The 14,508-nt window shown below is 47.6% G+C and overlaps 3 protein-coding genes and 1 non-coding gene across 4 annotated transcripts, besides 7 other annotated features; 2 read left to right on the top strand and 2 right to left on the bottom strand.

The window, feature by feature from the left end:
• Positions 1–165: 165 nt before the first annotated feature.
• On the bottom strand, positions 166–513 carry PVX_087890 (hypothetical protein; the record flags this gene model as incomplete). Its single annotated transcript, XM_001613389.1, has 2 exons — positions 166–354; positions 490–513. 2 exons carry the CDS (start codon positions 511–513, stop codon positions 166–168), a joined length of 213 nt encoding a protein of 70 aa, XP_001613439.1.
• A 1,057-nt stretch (positions 514–1,570) lies between these two features.
• PVX_087885 (rhoptry associated membrane antigen, putative) lies at positions 1,571–4,768 on the bottom strand (the record flags this gene model as incomplete). Its single annotated transcript, XM_001613388.1, has 6 exons — positions 1,571–1,659; positions 1,809–1,850; positions 2,046–2,093; positions 2,231–2,995; positions 3,220–4,374; positions 4,675–4,768. 6 exons carry the CDS (start codon positions 4,766–4,768, stop codon positions 1,571–1,573), a joined length of 2,193 nt encoding a protein of 730 aa, XP_001613438.1.
• Positions 4,130–4,158: a microsatellite.
• Positions 4,473–4,507: a microsatellite.
• Positions 4,531–4,556: a microsatellite.
• Positions 4,557–4,584: a microsatellite.
• Positions 4,769–5,586: 818 nt separating the features above from the next.
• Positions 5,587–5,616: a microsatellite.
• Positions 5,617–7,681: 2,065 nt separating this feature from the next.
• PVX_087880 (hypothetical protein, conserved) lies at positions 7,682–13,907 on the top strand (the record flags this gene model as incomplete). Its single annotated transcript, XM_001613387.1, has 1 exon — positions 7,682–13,907. Exon 1 carries the CDS (start codon positions 8,151–8,153, stop codon positions 13,905–13,907), a length of 5,757 nt encoding a protein of 1,918 aa, XP_001613437.1. The 5' UTR covers positions 7,682–8,150.
• Positions 8,558–8,579: a microsatellite.
• Positions 13,051–13,075: a microsatellite.
• Positions 13,548–13,620, top strand: PVX_087879. The gene has a single exon. It is a non-coding gene; the product is annotated as a tRNA-Lys (tRNA).
• Positions 13,908–14,508: the final 601 nt, after the last annotated feature.

Raw genomic sequence — 14,508 nt, 5'->3', positions numbered from 1 at the left:
CTACGACCTTCTACAAGGGTAAACTCAACTCGATGGAGGAATTCTCCCCAAACTGCTCACCACAAATTTGGCCCTTTTCTTTCAGGCGTTGCAAAAAAGTGGGATCGGACCTCAGGCGGGCCGCGAAAAATCTTCACATTGGTTTTGCCGTTCATCGATTCGCCGTCATTCGTTTCGCTGGTTATTCGCTTTGTTCGCTTTGATCGCTTTGATCGCTTTGTTCGCTTTGATCGCTTTGATCGCTTTGATCGCTTTGTTCGCTTTGATCGCTTTGATCGCTTTCCTCGCTTTGCTCGTTTTTCTCTTTTTTTTTTTTTTCTGAGTGCCCCTTTTGCGATCCGTTTGGTTACCCGACTGGGGAGCGACCGAAACGACGGTGCCGACAAGAAAAAAAATATTTTCTTGTGAAGAGGTGGCAAGGCGGAACAGCGGCGGGTGGCTACACGGGGAGAGGCACCTCTGCAAAGTACACCCCTACTAGCTTTTTACCGTCGGCGCGAGGAAAATAGTCATTAGGGAGGAAGCGGCATGGCAGCGGAGAGGAAGCCTATCGGTCGGCAGATCCTCACTCGTTGCGTTGCGTTGCGTTATATAGATTTGCATACGTAAGCTTAACTGAGTCACCAACATGATGGTGCCCCATTTTGGATGAAATTGCGCTTGAACAGCAGGGGGGGGAGCCAAAAAAAAGTACTACTGAAAAGTGCTACTCAAAGGCGCCACTGAAACGTGCCACGCCAAGGGTTTCCCCCCCACGGTGGATGTGACCCGGTACCACCGCTGACGTGTGCCTCCCCGCCGAGACAACACAACAGGGGAAAGGCACAGTTTGCGTCTGCAGGAGAGGAACTGATGGGTCCCTACCCCGAGCGAGGAGAAACGAATAAGCTTTTCATTTAAAATTCTTTACGTAGGCGACACTGTGTACTGTATGTACTGTAGCCCTTTTGGAAATTTATTTTTTTAAAAAATCGAAGTGAGAAAAACGACAGGGGGGGTATGATGAACCGGAAGGGGGGCCGAAGGATGAAGCGTCAAAAGGGACGCCAAACGGACCGCCAGTAAAGCCTCCAAACGGACCGCTAGCCAATCCTCCAAACAAACGACACAAACAAACAAAAATTAAATACACAAAGATAAGGCCTAAAGTAAAAAATTAAAAAAAAAAACTAAAAATGGGGGGTGAGCTGTGGCAAGATGTACGCTGTACGTGCGGCTGGCTTGATGTGCCCACACGGGGTAGTAGTTCACTTGTCTGCTTTTTCGGTCAAATTTGTTTTCGTTTTTTCGTTTTTTCGTTTTTTCGTTTTTTCGTTTTTTCGTTTTTTCGTTTTTTCGTTTTTTCGTTTTTTCGTTTTTTCGTTTTTTCGTTTTTTCGTTTTTTCGTTTTTTCGTTTTTTCGTTTTTTCGTTTTTTCGTTTTTTTTTTTTTTTTTTTTTTTCCACTCTCCCATCAACTTGCAACCTGTGCGCACATCAACGTAGCGCTATCATCAACAGGTGTACATCTTGCAGATAACTTCCTTTTTTTTTTTTTCTCTCCGTTTAAGGTCCCTTTTTTCTTTTGTCCTTTAATTGGTGAAACATAACAATCCGATGAGCAAGAAGACTACGGAGCTGAGGAAGGACACGGAGCCGCTTGACTTTCCTCCGTTTAGGTCTGCAAAAGGGGGGGAGAAAAAATGGGCAGCATGTGGGGGGGGAGGAGTTAATTATTCGCAAATGTTTCAACTAAAATTGGGTTGCTCTCCACAAAAAGGGGCACTCCACAAACTGTAGTGAATTTTTAAGGGCCACTGCTGTCCTTACCAACATCCACTTCTTCCGTTTCGACAATGACTGAGTTGCTGCCTGTAAGGGGGGGGCAAAAGATTGCGGCGAGGTGTCCACTATCGCTCGAGGGTGTGTTGCCTGTGCTGAGTGCGCGCCGAGTCGCAGCACGGACTGGAGGCGCTTCCAACCCGCGAGGTTTCCCCTAAACAGGATGCACCCTTTGCACACTTTGCAGAGGCGCTTCCTTAAGCCCTCCGAGACGGACAAAGTTACCTTCTCCGTTTTCCAGCTCGAGCAGCTCGTGAGCCCTCAGTTTTTTGTCTGTCAAGGGGGGGTACAGAAGTGGGAGATGAGAGGGGAAGCACAAAAGGGAGGAAGTAAAACTCGCATTTCGCTTTGTTTTTTTTCCCTCCTCTTTGTTTCTTTTTTTTCGCTCTTTTTTCCCGTGAGGCACTTACCCAAAGCGTCCGCGTCCGCCGCATGATGTTTGCCATTTTTACTGCTTGCTGCAGAGGTATGCTTGTGTGGGGAGATGTATAATTCTCGCTTCTTATGTGGAACCATATTGACGTTGTAAATCATGTTGTCGTTCAGCAGAGTATTTTCATTCACTCCTTGGTCTAGTAGCTTGTCGTCAAATGCATTTGTGAGGCTTTCGGCTTCCTCGCTTCCCACGTTTCCTCCCTCTTCGTACGAATCTGCAATGACCTCTTCTGTGAGCTCGTCGTTGAACAGGTCTTCGTTGGACAAGTCGGTTTGCTTTTTGCTCGCCTCGCTGTTGCCCTTAGCAGCGGCGTTCATGGCGGTGGCGTTCATGTTCGTGGCTGCCTCGGTGGCTGCGCTGGTGGCGCCGCTTCCACTCATTCCACTCATTCCGCTCGTTGGAGTCTTCTTCTTCTCCGAGCTCCTGAGGGTCGTCTTGGCCTTCTTCGCATCCAACTTAGAAGCATCCATGCTCTCCTCCATGAACCCATTCATCTCGTCATCCGAAAAGGATTCTTTCTCCTCAAAGTCTTCCTCTTCAAGAAGGTTCGGCTTGTGCATGGGCTGCTTCATTGCCTTCTTGGACCCCTTCTTCACTGCCTCCTTTATAGTTTCGTTGTCATCAATAATTTCGTCGATGTATTCCATGTCTTTTTGGATGAAGGAGTGCACGTCGTTGGTGGTGCTTATCTCGTTCAGGTGGTGGTTGTCGAAGGCGTCTTCGTTGGCCTGCTTGGCGTCTGTGGGGGGGGAAGAGGGAGGTGCGGTGAAAAAACGGGTCACAAGTGGGTGAAATGGGTGAAATGGGTGAAATGGGTGAGAGGTGGGACAAAAGGGTTAATAGTGCGGGTTAAGAAGTGACACTGGGGTGGGAAGTTAAAAATAGGGTTATGGTTCATGGATTTTCGCTTTACGCGCTCTCCTTTTCAGCGCTAGCGCTGGCACTCCTTTCGCGTCGGCTTACCCTCCTCGTCGGCGTCCTCCTCGTAGTAATCGCTGTACTTCGCGCCGAGCTTTCCGCGCTCCAAGAAGCTATCCTCGTAGTAGTCATCGAAGGTGTCGTCACTATGGCTGTGGGCGTCCTCCTCTAGAAAGCTAACCTCATCATCATGTTCGTCGTCGTATTTATCCTCCACGTTGTCACTGCTTAGGGAGCTGGACACGAAGGTGCTGTGCTTTTCCTCTTCTTCCTCTGTGTGGCCATTCACGTTCTGCTCTAAGAAGCTTTCGTTTTCTTTGTTTTTTAGTTCCTTCATGTTGCCTCCACTTTGGCTGCTCATCTGGGCGGTTCCACTTTTGCCACTTCCACTTTGGCTACCCATCTGAGCGGTTCCCGTACTACCGTTACTGGAATCGTCCGACCCTACGTACTCATCCGGGTAGTCATCGTCAGCCATCTTATTTTGGTACTCCTCTTTGTAGTCTTTCCCATTGTCCTCGCCGCTGTCCTCATCGCCATCCTCCTTTTCCAGGAAGCTCTCCCCATGGTCCTCATCCATTTCGTCATTTTCATTATCACTTAGATCTTCATACTCCTCCTGCTCGAGAAAGCTCTCTGCATCCTCATCATAGAACTCGTCATGTTCGTTGTCACCAGCGTCATCGTATTCTTCTTTTTCAAGGAAGCTTCCTTCATGTTCCCCTGGAAAGTCCTCATTTTCACCGTCTTGCTCATTATCTCCATCGCTAGCCTCGTCAAACTCGTCTTTTTCGAGGAAGCTCTCCGCGTTTTCTTCATCAAACTGATCCTTCTCCCCATGATCTTCATCCTTATCGTTCGTCTTGTCACTTTCATTCGTTTCGAGAAAGCTTTCGTCGTCTTCCCCATCATCGTAGGTTGAAGAATCATCGTTCAGTTTTCGCGACATCCTATATGGTGACAATTGGCTAGCTGACTTGGCGAACATGTTCACCGATTCGTTACCTTTTAGGAGATACTGAAACGGGTTCAGGTAGTCAGATGCGCTCAAATGGTTAGAGGCCTTCAAATGGTTAGAGGCGCTCAAAAGGGAGTCCAACTTGCTCACGTCAATTTTGGGTTGGTGTGCCTTGAAATGTGAGTCAGGCGCTCCGGCGCTCAAATTGCGCGCCTCGCTTCCAGGGCCGCACTGCACTTTGTCTGCGGGGGGGGAAGTAGGCACATGTGAAGAGATGAGCATATATGTGAAGAGACGACCACATATGAAAAGATCATCACATATGGAGAGATCATCACATATGGAGAGATCATCACATATGGAGAAATCATCACATATGAAGAGATATGCCATGTTTGGAGCGGCTCCTATCCCAAAGGGACCGTCCCATCAGTCACTTCACCGCGGGGTGGCTCCCATATGGGGGGGTAACCAACTCACACTCGCTGCTCCCCCATGCGGATCCACCCCTGCGCATGAAGCATCGCTCCTTTTGTAGCTACCTTTAACAAACTGCGTGTTGACTCCATTTTTGAAATGCTCAAAGTAGCTCGTGACGTTTTGCATAAAAAGCAAAGACAGCAAAAGGAGATTCATGGTTGACTTGGGCGGGAAGAAATAGGAACGTTTGCAAGTCTTCGAAGTAGGAGTGGGGGGAGGGTGGTCAGAAACTCCACGTGAGAATACAATGAAGGTACAGCGAATTAACTGGAGATGCAAAAAAAAAAAAAGGGACAGCATATATAGCAAACAAGCAAAAGACCAGGTGTACTTCCTCTCCTATCTGTGACTTCCCCCCGTCGTTAACAAACTCAGCTGCGCATTAAGCGGATTAGAAGTGAGTATAAAGACAAATGTGCCGCGCTACAAATGTACCGCTTTACAAATGTGCCCCTTGAAGTAACACACAGACGCGCTTCCCCTCGTGTCACCCCGATGAGTCGTACGCACACACTTGCGCACATCCAGTTGCACATTCGCTTTTCACTTAGACGTACAATTCCCCCATGCGCATGCGAATGATTTGTGTGTCCAGAGGCGAACTCAGGTTGCTACAATATTGGTGCAGAATGTGCGCGGCTGCAATGCAACTATGGCGACTGCTTCACAAAAAAAAAAAAAAACAGCTAGCTTAATACTCGATTAAAGAGCAAATTGTGTAAAAATAGCTAAAATGAAAAAAAAAAAAAAAAAAAAAAAAAAAAATAGCCATAGAATGTTGTTCAGATTTACATAGCAGAATTATTCGCAGGGGAAGGAAAAAAAAAAAATTCCAGTTGGCGTTTTTCCTTTACTGCCGCGTTTCACAAAAATGTCAGCATCCTTTGGTAACGAAAAAAGGAATTGTTTCTTTTTCAGTTTCTGTTGCGTTGTGCTTTGCTGCGCTTTGTTCGCTTTGTTGCGCTTTTTCCGTTTTGTCTTTTTCTATTTCGCTGGGCGATTTCTTCTGTCTTTGTCAATCGTCGCACTGCACTGCGTCACGTGCGTTTGGTCAGATTGCCGCAAGTTGGCATTATACAATGTATGTATGTGCGTATGTACGTATTATGTATGTTTTTTTTTTTCCCACTTGTTTATGTTTCGTTCCGTTCCGTTCCGTTTCGTTTGCTTTGCTTTGCTTTGCTTTGCTTTCCCACCGCTTTACACCTCGTTGCATTTTTTTACCGGCACACCGCCGCATGAGCGTCACTTTAATTATGCAGTTGAAGTGCCTACTCGAGATTGGCAATTCGCGCGTGGTCAGCGTGTTAATGGGGGAAGTGGGAAAATGGTAAACGGAAAAATGGGAAAATGAACAAATGGGAAAATTGAAAAACGGGAAAAAATCCCGCGTTGTGTACATGTCTGTCTGGGCGGTCACCCCGCCTGCCACCTCGCGCAGGTACACACGTGCACATCCACCCACGTCTGCATGGCCCACTTTTCGGCTGCACTGGCGAGCACAGTCTATATGAGCTATTTCTTTCCTTTTTTTCCTCTTTTTTCCTCCTTTTTGGGTCATTTCCCGCCCTTGCTGTGCCCACGTGGGGATATGCACATGTATGCGTTAATACATACGTGCGTTTGTGCACGCGCAGGCGCGCTCTGAAGGAGGCTATTTTGCATACTTGGCGAACTGCCCCTCGCGCAGATGTTTCGCTCCCTTTCCTCGCCTGTCCACACGCGTAAACATAATTTTTGTAAAATGCACAAGGTGTCATGGTTGTCCGGTCTGCCTAACTTCCCGAAGGTGAGCAACTCTACATTTGGAATGGGCCAAGCGATGTGATACGCAGCATAGCAGAGCGAGTGTGCATGTACCCTTCCCCCCTGCACCTGGTAATACCTGTAAGTGTTTACACATTTGTAACACTTTCGCACGGTATGCACTCGCATATATGCACAGACACACGAGTCTTAACATTGCTTGGGGGTGGGGGGGAGAAAAAAGCGGATCAAAAATGTTCGTACATTGGTTCTTCACCCAACTGGCGTACCGGTGCGCAGACAAGTGCAAATAAGGCGAATAACCCGAATAGCCACTAAATGAACCGGGAGAAAAGAAAAAAGAAAAGTGGACCCCCTTTTTGCGTCAACATGTCCCACTGATAGGTTACGTGAGAAACTTACACAGCGCATTAGCACGCTAATGTGTTTTTTTTTTTTTTTTTTTTTTTTTCTTTTCCCCCCTTTTGATGCATCTTTGAAAAGAGGAGTGGCCAAAAAGGCTAGCCGCCCTTTGTGTGGACATGGCTTCCACTTCCCCAATCTTTATCAAAAAAAAAGCAAACGGTGATGAGATTTTCCTTCACCCTAGTAAAACGAATCGCGCTGACCACGTGCGAAGGGTAGACCTCCCCCTGTTTCCACTCCCCATTCCTACGCTCAATGCACACAAAAAAAAAGGGTGTAGTCCCACGCATGATTAGTTACAAAATGGAAAAAATACGTACCCAATCGGTGGTGACTATTTGTGTTCGCATGACTTGGGTCTGTCGGGATGTGACCCGTCGCGACGCACGCGGGGTTGTTTTAACTTCCCCTGCCGAACTGCATCGCAATGCCGTTTTTTTAACATGTGCAATAAAAAAAAAAAGGAGCATCCCCCATTGAATGTGGTCTGCCACACATGGTCATGCGGAAGAGTAACAACTGAGGTGTGTTGCCTACACTGCTCCGAAGGGGGGAGCCCCAACACACGGTATGCTTTATAACAAGCAGTGCAGGTCGCAAAGGGTCCCCGTCAAAGAGGTCACTTCCAAAGCGGTCACAACTGAACTGGCACGGTCGCCAAATGGGTGCAAATCGTTAACTTCGTAATTTTCGTAAAGTTGGTTTTCTTTGAATGTTTCCTCTCCCCGCACGCGCGTCACATGCACGTTTGCACTGACGACTGCGCGAGTGTCGGCCCTTCCTCCGCGCGAGCTCAGTGCGTCCGTAGCGCCCCGCCTGAAAAGTAAGAGATGCAACCCCACTGCACGAGCGAAATTGGGGAGGCTAAAAAAAAGGCCAAAAAAGGCCAAAAAAGGTGAACAAACGGTGAACAAACGGCGAACAAACGGTGAACAAACGGCGAACAAACGGCGAACAAACGGTGAACAAACGGTGAACAAACGGCGAACAAACGGTGAACAAACGGCGAACAAACGGTGAACAAACGGCGAACAAACGGTGAACAAACGGCGAACAAACGGTGAACAAACGCCGAACAAACGGCTGAACTGCCAACGCTTAACCAGAGCAGCTCGCACAGAAAATGCGAAGCGGGCACTCCCCGACGAAGTCAATCGGCGAGGCAATTCCCCAAGGTGAGGGGAGGCACAATTTTGTTCCTTTGCTTTGCGCCGGTCCCTCCCCAGGTGTTATTCACCCACTCCCCGCAGTTTGTCCCAACTTGTGAGATTTGCCGGATGGCTCGCAAACGGCCTTCCCTGCTAATCCGTTGAATTACAATCGTGTGAGTGGAAAAAAAAATAATAAAATAAAAAAAACGCACTCCATGGCGTACCACTTATTCAAAAGGCTACAGAAAGCCAGCACGTCCAAAGAGAGCAAACCGAAAAATGAAAGCAGGACGGAGGACATAGAGAGGTGGCTGAAGGATATTCACGACGTGGTGGATAAGGACATCGTGCAGGATGAAAACAACGAAAGGCCCGATGACGCCATCCCCCTGAGTGACTACCTCTCCGTGGTTAACCAAGTAGTGAAGTACACCGAGAATGTCAAAAGTGGGAGGAACTCCAAGGGGGAAATAGTAGCTGTTAGGAGCGGCACGAATGAAAGGAAGGAGCAGAGCGACAAAATAAACGACGTGGATTTGGAGGACGAGCACGTGGCCACGTCGCGCATCAAAAACTTTTGCAAACTCATGGGCGTTATCACCGTCTTTGAGAGGTTGAGGAGCGGGCCCACCGCCGCCGCAAATGCAAACGCAAATGCCAGCGCCGCCCCAGATAGGGAGGAAACCCGAAGGCGCAAAGCAGACCTGCTGGAGCAAAACGGCGTGTGGAGCCTGCTGGAGGAAATCATCCTGAACAGCGCGGAGTACCTGAACAAAATTATCTGCCTGGATAAAGACATGTTCCAAAAAAAAAATGTAAAAATTAATTGCAACAAATTGAAAAGGTATGTAAATTACCTGAACGTATTGTTTGAGGGGGCCAACAATGGTCAGCTGTTGTTCAGAATTTTCCACTTCCAATTGGAGAGCTCGACGTTTATCATTTACGAGTTGGTCCTCCTTTTGCAAAAGCTTTACATTTATGATAATGTTAATTTTTATTTTTATGTGCATCATAATGTTGCCTTTTCGAATGATGTCTCCTCCCCGTACTACTACAATTTATACGCCTTGAGGTGCTTCCAAATTTTGTTCCACGATGGATATGCGAATAATGCGGTACATTCGCAGGGGAAGCAGAAAATTGTCCAAAAAGTGTATGAACAGTACATGCGAATTTTACACAATTTGAGGAAGAGGAAGTTTTTTTACCCCCATTTGATTAGCTACCCCTTTAACTGCTCCGAAGCCAAGCTATCATATAAAAGCAAAAATGAACATTATTACATTAACGAGAAGGACGAATTTTGCTCTATTAAAAGTGGCAAAAAATTCGGGTCTGCATTATTCCTCCATGAGGAAGACGCAGAAATAAAAAGACGTTTAAAAAAGTTACACCATGCAGAGAGGTGGGGTGAATTCCAGGGGCAGTACGACTCGTGCTCGGCCTACTCAGCGTCCTCCGATGAACAAAGCACAAGCGATAATGCGCTACAGGGGAAAGGGAGTAGAACGCTCAAGGAGAAGGGGCTTCCCAAGTCGGATGGCGCGTCTTCCTCAGCTCGACTCCCGTCATCTTGCAGCGCGGCACTTCACGAGGCCGCCAACGAAGGGAAGCAGAACGGCAGTAATGGCAACAGTAATGAAAACGGTAATGCTAACAGCAATGGCAACCGCAATGACAACCGCAATGACGACAGCGGGAAGGGGGGAACTCCAAATGGAAACCCACCCCCGCACACGAGCACCGATGAGGATAATTCGAACGAAGAAAGCTGCTCCTATTTCAGCTCCGACATTTCGAATGACTTCATAACGGTGAACGAAGAGATGGAGGAGGAGAAAAAAAAAAAAAAAAAAAAAATTCCATTTTGCGAAGAAAATATATGCCTTATAATGCACCGAGAGGGGAAGATCCAAAATGTGAGGAGCACAATCGATAAGCTAATACTCAGCAAAAATCAGTTCCTTTCCAAATTGCTGGCCATAATAGACTCTAATGAGGACGCCTATCTTATAAACGAAGTCATTCTGCTACTCCTGTTGGTGGCCGAGTACAACGGGGAGGTTAGAAACATCATCACGTATGAGAGGTTCATCGAAACTGTGATGAGGATAATTCAGGATGAGCACGCCTACTTGTTTAGGCCAACTGGTGAGCTGTACTTTCTGTATGATGACTGCAGCGTGGTGGTGCCAAGCAGGAAAACGAGGATTTCCCCCCGCGCGGCCGCCAACAGGGGGGGCCAAAAAGGGGAGGAAGTAAGCCGCACAGGAGTTCGCTCAATCGAAGTTGGTGCAACCGCAACTGCCGCAACCGCAACTGCCGCAACCGCAACTGCCGCAACCGCAACTGCCGCAGCCGAAGTGGCACCCCCCCAGGGGGAGGGACCCCAAAGTGAACAACCCGAAATGGAGATTTACCTAGACAATATTACCATCAACGTAGACCTGAAGAGCAGCCTGCTCCTCCTCAAGTGCCTCATAATCAGCAGCGAATTTGGCCTCAAGTACGTCTACGAACTGAACATTTTCGAGCAGTTCATCAAGTTGGTGCTGAACATGTATAATGTTATCATCTACATTTGTAAAAATGATATGAGGAAATTTTTCCCTAATTCGATTTTTATTCTGAACATCTTTTTAGACGTTTTGGCTAGCTCATGTAAAGTTGATGGGGTGAATAATAGCTATACAGGTTTGTCATGTAAAAAGTTTTTGCACATTTTGCAGAAGGAGAGATTTTTCGAAAGTTCTTTTTTTTTTTTTTTTAAATTTATGTGCATCTATATGGAGAAGTATGCGAAAGGTGGTAGGCGAGCAGATCAGCTTGGTCATCACCGGAATGAAAACTCTTCAAGTTGTGAAGCGGGTAGTGAGAACCTCATGGCTGTGGAGTTCAGTCGAGTTGGCAATGAGCCTTTACCGGGAGGCAGCAATAGTGTCAGCCTCACTGCTACCGCAAGCGCCAACGTAAGCGCCAGCGCGAGCAGCGTCTTCCCTACCAGCGACAGTGGCGGAGGTCAGCTGGGAAGCAACCCGGTGGGCGCCAGTATCGGAAGCAACTTCGCGGGGAGCAGTCAGACGGGCAGTGGACCAGCGGGAGGTCCCCACGCAGGTAGCAGTGCGCACAGCGAAAGTGAGCAAATTATGAGGACCTTCAATAATACCCACTTTGTTGGCATCCTCAACATGTGCTGTAAATTTCTCTTCCAGGATGAGAGTCTCTGCGTAGGGGTTCTACTCACCTCCTTCGCTGTTAGCACCTCTGGAGAGGAGTCATCCCAGTGGGTGGACAAACAGGATGAAGTGAACTCTTTCGTGGAGGCCTCGCTCAAGCAGAAGAACTACTTCCACCTAGAACAAGTGCTAACATACTACATGCAGAATTTGAAGCAAATTAGATATGCAGACTTGTTATTGCTTATGTTTCTGTACGATCGAAAGAGGCTTTTTTGCAACGCCATATATGAGTTTTTTTTACTCCTGGGGGGGAAGCACCCACAAGTGGGGAAGTACCTAGTGGAGGCCCTCCTCTCTCGGAGGACAATCTTCAGCTACTGCGTGATGCACACCGCGCGCCGCGCATCGAAGATGCTCCTCAAACTGAAGAGAGCCTTCCACAGGGGGAAGAAGTTGGAGAGCAAATCGCTCAGTAAAAACAGCGACGAGCTAGCCATTTTAGGAGTAAGCGCAATTCCCCAAAAGGAAAAATTCTTTTTAAAATATATGAACCAGTCAGAATTGCTGCTCATGGTTTGTAACCTGGTCAGCGGCAATAACCCTGCTGGTGAATTTTTAAAGAGTGAGCAGCTAAACTTTGAGCAAATGTTGTATTACAGTACACTGCTTACGCGCCATTACGACGGGGTGTGGAAAAGCCATCTCCAGAAAGCGAACGAACGATTCGGCGAAAGTGTCCTAACGTTTAGGATAAACTCAATTCTGTTTGGAAGGACTGTGAAGGGGGAGGTGGACTCGCTTAAGTTTTTACTACCCTTGTTGAGCAACAAATGGGGGAGCAAAAAGAACAGCTGCCTGATCTGCGTCTACATAGCTGTGTACCTGTTCAAGTCGAATGAAGAAAAGGAAAAAAAAAAAATCGTAAAGATGCTTATGCAGAATGATCTCTTCAACGTCATGTACAATTGTTTAAATCGTTTTTGTAGATTCACATTTGATGAGAAATTTTTTTTTTTTGTTTCTTTTGAAAAATCGAAAGATGCTCAGGAAAATGTGAGAAGCATTTCCCATTTGAGGAGGCAGAAATATTTTTTCAATTACTCCAGGGAGTTTTCCATTTTCTGCATCCACTTTGCCTACTCCAATTTTGTTCACCACGGGATGTTGACGTATATCTTCGAGCAGTCCAAGAGCTGTGCGTACCGGGGGGAAAACCCAGGCAGGAGACGAAGCGGTTACCCTGTTAAGAGTGGCTTCTCTCTGAAGAGGAGTCACTCCGGGGGGGACGCCGAATGTGTGTTGAGTGAGTCGGATGGTGGGGAATCCTCCCAGGATGAGCTGGACGGGCGAGGCAGCCAATCGGACGACTGGAGTGAGGATGACCGCCATGTGGGTGCCCCTAACCGGAAGAGATGTGAAGACTACTCACCCGATGAGGACCACCACAGTAGTGCCTCAAGCAGAGAGGAAGCCACCCATCAAACGAGAGTAAAAAACAAATCGCACCATTTTTACAGCACAGGAAAGGAAAAAAACGAACGAAGTGACCTCAAAAGTAAGGCGATGAAGATAAGGGGAGAAGGGAGAAGAGGAGGCAGAAAAAACGACACTCAATCGGTGGCACACATCAGTGAGGAAGTCAACCAACTTAGGGAAAAGCTAAACGAACAGGAAGTTACCCACTTGGAGGAAAAAATCTACCTAAATAAAATCATCGAAAAAAAAAATGACATCATAAATAACCTGCTTTATTCCTACTCAGTGATGAAGGAGAAGTACGAGCGGGTAGAATCTGAACTGGTGCAGCTGAAATCAGACGTAGGGTTGAAGGAGAAGGAGCATCAATTGGTTGCCACCAACGATGTGGACGAACTGAAAGCACAACACATTCGTGCGTTACGCGATTGCGAACGGGTGGGTAGCGAAAAAAGAGAGTTAGAAATGCAGTTTGAAAAGCTTACCGACTTGTTAATTTTCCTTTACGAAAATGTGGCTGCTTGTCGGCAGTACATGCAGAACGTGGAGGATATAAACGTTTTTAAAAATTCCAGGATGGATGCAAACCGAGGGGGAGACCCGCCCCAACCAAACTGTGCAGTGCACGAGGTGAAGGGCAGCGCAGACTCTTTCGCGCAGCCGAATGATCAGCTAAACAGGGGTGGAGACCAACTGGCGAATGGCCAAGTGTGGGGGCAGCACAGCGGCGGCGTTTACGCGAATTATTATAACCCCGCGCAGCAGCAGGGAGGCACGTACAGCCATCCGCAGCAACAGAGCAGCACGTACAGCCATCCGCAGCAACAGGGCAACCCGTACAGCCCCCCCCAGCAGCAGAGCAGCACGTACAGCTACTCCAACCAGCAAATGGATCCGAGCGGCGCGTACGGCTACCCCCCCGAACCGATGCAGCAGGCGCGTATGTATGGCGACCCCAGCTCTCCGGCGGAGGGAAATTCAAGTCAGCGGGTCTGCAGTGAAGTGTACCCCCCAGTTACGCAGCCCCCCCCCGATCAGCAATATGAGCAGCAGTACGGGCAGTCATACGGACAGTCTTACGGACAGTCTTACGAACAGGCCCCCCAGCAGATGTACAACCAACTGTATTTCCAAACCAACCCGCACGCGTACCCCCACGTGTACCCCCACATGTACGTGGAGTCTAGTAGACAAAACGCAAGCGGGTCGAACGCCGAACTGAACGTTTCTGCCGGCGACCACGGGCCCAACTGCGAACAGGCGCAGGGGCAGCCAAATGAGAAAAACTGTCCAGCTGAATTTACGGGACAGTGAAGGGGCGCCTTCGACATGACGAACGTGCAAAAACGTGGGGGGCATGTTTTTATAAGTGCAGGGTTCCCCGCGAGAGGAGCACCTCTTGGGGTGTTTAACCCCCCCACAGAATGGAGCTCGCAGCTCGAAGTTGTAAATTTGATGTGATGATATTTTTTTTTTTTTAATGTGCGGCCAAGTGAACGGCTGCTCAGTCTACGCGAGGTAAACCAAATCGGCCATGGGCCCAATTTTGTTTTTCCGTCATCCGTGATGGTGTTTTTTTTTTTTTTTTTGTTACGCTTTGCAAATATGTTTTTTTTTTTTTTTTTTCTCTTCCCCTTGAATGAGTGTCCTTCGCGAGGCCTTCTTAAAACTGGCGCAAAAAAAAAAAAAAAAAAAAAAAAACATATGGACATGCACAAAAAAAAGGACGAATTGGTTAATTTGGAATGATAAAAATTGATTAACTTTTTGCAAACTCCGCTTTGATGTACCATTCGACGCGATAACTGTTCAGTAACGGCAAAAGAGCGAGTTGCAAAGCTGTTCGAATGGCCGGAAAGAATATTATTTGCCGACTGAAGCGAACATTTTCGCTTTTTTTTTTTTTGTTCACCTG

Source organism: Plasmodium vivax, chromosome 1 (assembly GCF_000002415.2).
Source record: "Plasmodium vivax chromosome 1, whole genome shotgun sequence".
Classification (NCBI taxonomy): Eukaryota; Apicomplexa; class Aconoidasida; order Haemosporida; family Plasmodiidae; genus Plasmodium; species Plasmodium vivax.
The sequence above is the reverse complement of the archived record's forward strand: the minus strand, read 5'-3'. Positions and strand labels throughout refer to the sequence as shown.